The 7533-nt window shown below is 37.1% G+C and overlaps 1 protein-coding gene across 2 annotated transcripts in view; it reads right to left on the bottom strand.

Moving 5' to 3' along the window:
* The window catches only part of LOC138371928 (uncharacterized), a 7931-nt gene extending 1485 nt beyond the window's left edge, over nucleotides 1-6446 (bottom strand). Inside the window, exons 1-4 of one of the 2 annotated variants that reach the window (XM_069336976.1) lie at nucleotides 6384-6446; nucleotides 5323-5400; nucleotides 2540-2646; nucleotides 117-276 (exon numbers count right to left, since the gene is read on the bottom strand). In XM_069336976.1, the coding sequence (XP_069193077.1) occupies nucleotides 117-276; nucleotides 2540-2584 (205 nt within the window). In that variant the 5' untranslated portion in view covers nucleotides 2585-2646; nucleotides 5323-5400; nucleotides 6384-6446. Of the gene's footprint in view, nucleotides 1-116; nucleotides 277-2539; nucleotides 2647-5322; nucleotides 5401-6143; nucleotides 6182-6383 lie in introns of those variants that run through there. The other variant, XM_069336977.1, reaches the window with a different exon arrangement.
* Nucleotides 6447-7533: the final 1087 nt, after the last annotated feature.

The following is a 7533-nucleotide window of genomic DNA, read 5'->3' as shown; positions in this document are numbered from 1 at the left end:
GTAGGAGAAAGGAGATACCCACAAGACTAGAATACAAGTCATTAACAAGCATGCAAGTATAATACATAATACATGCAGACATATATATAATCCAAAAAAATGTCAAATTTACGTACTTATTATTACATTACAAATATCCAAGGTTTTGAAGACACGTTTCCTCTTGCGCCCAACGAGTGAATACTGAGACCAGACCCCATAGGTCCCTATCCTCCTCATCATTCGTCTCACTGTGTCTCCACAGCTTGCACCGCCCATTTGAGACAGCGTCTGGACCTGTTAAAATAATGCATAAGCTGTAAGGTAATAGAGAATAATATATATCTTTCAATCTCAACATTAGATTTTCTAATTTCCAACTGTATTAAATAAATAGCATTAAAATATTTTCCTTCTTAACTATTACAAAAATCAACGAATTTGAGTAACTTTTGCTTTTGTTTTATTTGTACCTTAAACATAACACTGAACAATCAATTATGTGCCACCCCACCTTCCTTCATCTGCAAAAAAACTAATCAAAAGACATATGTACAAGGCTAAAAAAATTCAGCAACACTTACCATACTCAGGCTAAAAGAATTAAGCAACACTTACCATACTCTTTTTATATTCACTGTTAACTTTTAGCTCATGTGACAGACTTTCCACCTGCTCAACAGTTTCAAGTGGGGATGGAAGAATGTCTTCCAGGATTGGTATATCTCCATGTGTTTTTGACATATGGGTTTCCGTCATTTTGACAATATTCAGGAATTTTGCAAAAATAATGGCATTTACTATTTTTAAAAGATTATTAGCAAATTTACAGAAATGGTGCATTCGGAAGACAAAACCAATTTTTCACTTTTGACAATTGAGCACCTGCTACATCCAGATTCTAGGGAGGAAAGGAAGGACGATCTTACTGGATCCCATAGCCTCTCCGAGGCACAAACCAGGCTTTTACACAAACCCCCCCCCCCTGCACCCGAGCTTTTTAAAATAGTAAATGCCACTATTTTTGCAAAATTATTACGAGATCTATTATTCTAGAGAATAATGCATATAAATGCATATATGCATATAAATACAAAAGTAAATCAAATCTTATCCTTGTATAATATACAAGCTGATGTGAGATCCCTGTCTACAGGTGGACTGGAACTATTATCCAGTAGGCAGTCTACTGTATTTTATCAAACCGTTATTAGTATAATAGATCTCGTAATAATTTTGCAAAAATAATGGCATTTACTATTTTTAAAAGATTATTAGCAAATTTACAGAAATGGTGCATTCGGAAGACAAAACCAATTTTTCACTTTTGACAATTGAGCACCTGCTACATCCAGATTCTAGGGAGGAAAGGAAGGACGATCTTACTGGATCCCATAGCCTCTCCGAGGCACAAACCAGGCTTTTACACAAACCCCCCCCCCCTGCACCCGAGCTTTTTAAAATAGTAAATGCCACTATTTTTGCAAAATTATTACGAGATCTATTATTCTAGAGAATAATGCATATAAATGCATATATGCATATAAATACAAAAGTAAATCAAATCTTATCCTTGTATAATATACAAGCTGATGTGAGATCCCTGTCTACAGGTGGACTGGAACTATTATCCAGTAGGCAGTCTACTGTATTTTATCAAACCGTTATTAGTATAATAGATCTCGTAATAATTTTGCAAAAATAATGGCATTTACTATTTTTAAAAGATTATTAGCAAATTTACAGAAATGGTGCATTCGGAAGACAAAACCAATTTTTCACTTTTGACAATTGAGCACCTGCTACATCCAGATTCTAGGGAGGAAAGGAAGGACGATCTTACTGGATCCCATAGCCTCTCCGAGGCACAAACCAGGCTTTTACACAAACCCCCCCCCCCCTGCACCCGAGCTTTTTAAAATAGTAAATGCCACTATTTTTGCAAAATTATTACGAGATCTATTATTCTAGAGAATAATGCATATAAATGCATATATGCATATAAATACAAAAGTAAATCAAATCTTATCCTTGTATAATATACAAGCTGATGTGAGATCCCTGTCTACAGGTGGACTGGAACTATTATCCAGTAGGCAGTCTACTGTATTTTATCAAACCGTTATTAGTATAATAGATCTCGTAATAATTTTGCAAAAATAATGGCATTTACTATTTTTAAAAGATTATTAGCAAATTTACAGAAATGGTGCATTCGGAAGACAAAACCAATTTTTCACTTTTGACAATTGAGCACCTGCTACATCCAGATTCTAGGGAGGAAAGGAAGGACGATCTTACTGGATCCCATAGCCTCTCCGAGGCACAAACCAGGCTTTTACATAACCCCCCCCCCCTGCACCCGAGCTTTTTAAAATAGTAAATGCCATTATTTTTGCAAAATTATTACGAGATCTATTATACTAATAACGGTAAATAAATAATAAATAGTAAATAAATCAAAATCAGTTACATTATTTTATCTTATTCATAGCATAAATGTTCTCGAAGATTACTAAAAAGAAATTGAATTAGACTACAGCAAATTGGCAAACTTTACCTTGTATCTGTTTCCACCGAGTTTGTTTGGGGCGTTCTTCAACATATCAGCAATACTTGTCTCAACATCTCTTTCAGTTGCATTAGTGTGGGTGTTGATACAGGCTTCTGGAAATTTATAAGAATTAATTAATATATATAATTATAATTCACTTTGCTATTCCCCATTCCACAGTCCTCTCGTCCTTCCCACTTCCCTGTCCCCACATCATCCCCACTATTCCCACTTCCCTGTCCCATCGTCCTCCTTACCATTTTCCCCTCCCCTGTCCTTCTTCCTCCCCCACCATCTCCCATTCACCTGTCCCTTTGTCCTCCCCAGCATTCCCCTGTCCCCACCATCCCCAACTCCCCAGTCCCCTCGTCCTCCCCACCATTACCCTCTCCTCTGTCCCCTCGTCTTCCCCACCATACCCCCCTCTCGTCCTCCCCACCATTCCAAACTACCTCATCCGATGCATTCTATAATGGTCTGATGCTTCCATCAGAAAATTGGGAACATCAAATGATCTGATATTCCCATCACTGAAAAATAAGAACAGCTAAAAAAATGAAATGAAAAAAATAAACTATACTCATGAAATGAACAGTATGGTAAACAACACAGCTCAATTTCAATGCAATGTCACACAAAATTATTAAATCGAAATGAAAATAAATTGAAATCTATGAAAATTCAAATTATCAATACAATCGGAAATATTGAAATAATATCGCAACATAATATAGTGTGGGTTGCTCTTACGTGCAACAGACGGTGCTGTTTTTCAAAAAAGGCATGGTTTTACCTGTCACAAGTGTGGCATCTATACTTATACTCACGAAATGAACGGTATGGTAAACAACATAGCTCAATTGCAATGCAATGTCACAATAACATTTAATAACAATAATAACAATAACATTTAAATATACTTTAAGATATAATCTAGAAGAAAATAAGAACATTGAAACGGTTCATGAACTCGATTTCAATAAAGGACACTATGGGGAACTTTGAAAAACAGTTAATGAGTATAATTAGACAGACTTGTTGCTAGGCAGAGGAGTAAATAATGAGATATATGGCAAATTTTGCAAAATATACGGCACACAAACATTCATACCCAAACAAAGCAAAATGCTAGGTAAGAACAAAGCAGTTGGCCCGTAGGGGCCAACTGCTTTAGAATTGCTTTTAAAACTTTAAAAAAATTCTAAAATTCTAAAAAATTCTAAACTTTAGAATTGCTTTTAAATACATAGGTCAAAAAGTTTTAAAAGTTTTAAAAGTTTTTTAAACCTCTCGTGTATCATGAGTGTGTTAAAGCATCAGATGGTGCATTCAGATGATGAATATTACCTAGTTCCTTCATCTGGGAAGAATGAACACATATTGGTGCATTCGGATGATAAAAACTAACTACTGTAGTTTAATTGATCAACAGACTGTATATCATATGCAGACTGTATGTGGATCTGCGGGCCACTCCAAACAACAGCCTGGTGGACCAAGCTCCACCAGGGCTAAAGCACAAAGTGATATAGATGTGATAGAGAAACTAGGTCAAATGGAGGAGTAGGTCTGTATATTAAACAGCACCTGACGTGCACAGAGCTACTAAACTCAATGTGGTGGTAGAGTGGTGGGGGGGGGGAAACATTGCAGAAAAAAACAAAAATACAATTTGGTCAACAAAACAGCATTGTTTAAAATAGAAGACATGGGTTGTCATTTTGGGGGTAAGGTAGGTTACATTGAGTTAATTAGTTAGTACTTAGTTTTTATCTTAAACTGGTTGGGAGAGGTACAGTGTTGCTGTGCTGGTGAAAGAACACCTAAAGGTAAATTAAATAATGATTGCGAATCCACAAGAAGTTGACATAATATCGCTAGAGATCTGCAATCAGGATGATAAACTTTCCTTAAAGAATTTGACAAACACTTGCTGATAGGACATGAAGTAAATGAAATGTATGTCAAGTTTTGTGAAATATATGATAAAAGCACAACAAAATTTGTACCAAAGGAGAGATGCAGAACTAGGAAAAGGGGTTTGTTCAACAGAAATTGCGAGAGGGCCTGAGACCCAAACACACACAAATGGAATCAATATATAGCAAGAGGCCAAACCCCCAAACATACAAGCGATGCAAAGATGCGAGAAACAGCAGCAGCATTAAGGAGAGGGACTTAAGGACCATAAATAAAGTGTGAAAATAAACTCGAGTAAATTTTTTTAACTACTCTCGACAGTGAAGAAAAACAAATATTCAGACGATTTGTGTTAGAATCATTAATCTTACACTTTCGGTCATATTCAACAACACAAATACATACACACACATTCCTGTTGCTGTAGCAAGTGAAGAATTACACACACAGATCACAATAACGTGATGCATCAAATGAACAAATCCACAAGGGCCGTGACGAGGATTCGAACCTGCGTCCGGGAGCATCCCAGACACTGCCTTAATCGACTGAGCTACAACAGGGTAAAAGGGTTGAAACCGAAGTTCTACTGAACTTACTGGATCCCATAGCCTCTCCGAGGCACAAACCAGGCTTTTACACAACCCCCCCCCCCCTGCACCCGAGCTATGTCAACAGGCCGTTCTCCCTCTTCGCCCTTCCGAATGCACCATATCAGTAAATTTTTTAATAATCTTTTAAAAATAGTAAATGCCACTATTTTTGCAAAATTATTACGAGATCTATTATTCTATAGAATAATGCATATAAATGCATATATGCATATAAATACAAAACATAAATACAAAAGTAAATGTAAATAATTTTACCTTGCACCTAGATCCACCAAGCCTGTATGGCGCGCGTTTCAGTACTTCGGAAATCTAGAACTATCTTGAATCTCTAATCTGCAATGAAACAATACATATTATTGCACTTACCAAAACATGGATGAATGTAGAAAATACAGAACTATTAGCTGAATATCAAATAAATGGATTTAATCTATTTCACACAGATAGATATATTACACCGTGTATATTAGGTAATACCTAACATACACGCCTCCACACACACTACATTTGAAATGTAGTCTCAAAAAGACTACATTTCAACAGCAAAGATTACTCCATAAAAAAATAATTAAATTATTGACCAACATGAGAGAGGGTTAGCCAACATGAGGGTTGTGTTGATTGCCTGAAAATATTTAAATTGTGTAATGTATTGAATGGCATTTTTCAAGTTACAACATTTTTTAAATTACTGAACTAGGTTCTAGGCTTTGCTAGGCTTAATTCAATTATTACAGATAAGCCTAACCTAGCCTAGAACCCAGTGGGTTTTCTTCCTATTGGGGAGTGTTGTACATGCCTCGCCTCCACATACACACTAGCACAGCCAGGCCTCGCCTCCACATACACACTAGCACAGCCAGGCCTCGCCTCCACATACACCAGCACTGCCAGGCCTCGCCTCCACATACACACTAGCACAGCCAGGCCTCGCCTCCACATACACCAGCACTGCCAGGCCTCGCCTCCACATACACACTAGCACAGCCAGGCCTCGTCTCCACATACACACTAGCACAGCCAGGCCTCGCCTCCACATACACCAGCACTGCCAGGCCTCGCCTCCACATACTCACCAGCACAGCCAGGCCTCGCCTCCACATACACCAGCACTGCCAGGCCTCGCCTCGCCTCCACATACACCAGCACTGCCAGGCCTCGCCTCCACATTTAAACCAACCAAGCCCACAAATACGTTAACATGGACCAGCATTACACCGTCTAACATACTCTGTCAGATGTAACAACTAAATTTGTGAATTCAAGACCAAATCTATTGTATAACACAGTGTTAGTACGAGAAAAACATTACTTACATTCGAAGCCGTGTTTTAAAATGGCGGCGGTCTTGTACTGACGCTCCAAACTGTGTGTTCGTTTGCGTATGATGAACGTGTGACAATTTACTACAACAATTATTTAATTATTCTTATTCTTTATTTTAATATTTTTAGGGTACATGAAATTTCAAACTTATTTGCACACAATAATATAATTGCATTGTCATAACCTTTATATATTACGGAAAATACGATGACATGAACGAAGTCAAAGTGAAGTTGAAGTCAAAGTCATTCGCCGAACGTATTAGTCATTTTTTTTCATACATACATAGTTGATTTACAAACATAATGTTGGATTTATAGATAGAGCTAGTGCATACAATACCTGAAGCCACTATAGTAGGCCTATATAGCATTTCAGGCAACCGGGCAGTATATATGGACCCCTTACTCAAATCTCTGAATATGTTAGATATTAAGTCCCTGCACATACTCTCATGTGTATTTTATATATATAAAACGCTGCACTGTAATGTCAATCCTGACCTTAAAAGCTTCCTAGAAGGTTGTAACAGATCCCATGAGCACCACACCAGAAACAAGTACCTATTTGATATTCCAAGAGTACGACTTAGTCAAACTAGAAATGCTTATTACAAATCAAGAGACCTCGAATGTGGAATGACCTTCCCAGTTATGTTAAAAACTGTACCTCTCCCAACCAGTTTAAGATAAATAAAGATAAATTTATAAGTTAAGAAAAATTCCACAAATCAACAACCCTGTTACTGACCCTGTATTTACCCAAGTCTTTCCTAAATCTAAACTTATCCAATTTATACCCATTGTTTCGTGTTCTATCTTGTGTTGACAATTTTAATACCCTATTAATATCCCCTTTGTTATATCTATTCAGGAAATTGTGGTTGATCTCGAACCCATTGATAATGTGACGACTTATACAGAATTTTGTAACTATATCATCAAGATTGTAACCAGCTTAGCTAAATGTAGTGTGGGGTTCAGTCCCTAAGCCCATATATGTGCCTCTCTAACCATTTAGGTTACAGGGCAAAAACATAAAAACAAAGGTAACTGCAGAAGGCCTATTGGCCCATACCAGGCAGCTCCTATCTATAACAGATAAACACTAAGTACTACCTAATTAACTCAATGTAACCTA

This window comes from Procambarus clarkii, chromosome 37, assembly GCF_040958095.1.
Source record: "Procambarus clarkii isolate CNS0578487 chromosome 37, FALCON_Pclarkii_2.0, whole genome shotgun sequence".
Taxonomy (NCBI): Eukaryota; Metazoa; Arthropoda; class Malacostraca; order Decapoda; family Cambaridae; genus Procambarus; species Procambarus clarkii.
The sequence above is the reverse complement of the archived record's forward strand: the minus strand, read 5'-3'. Positions and strand labels throughout refer to the sequence as shown.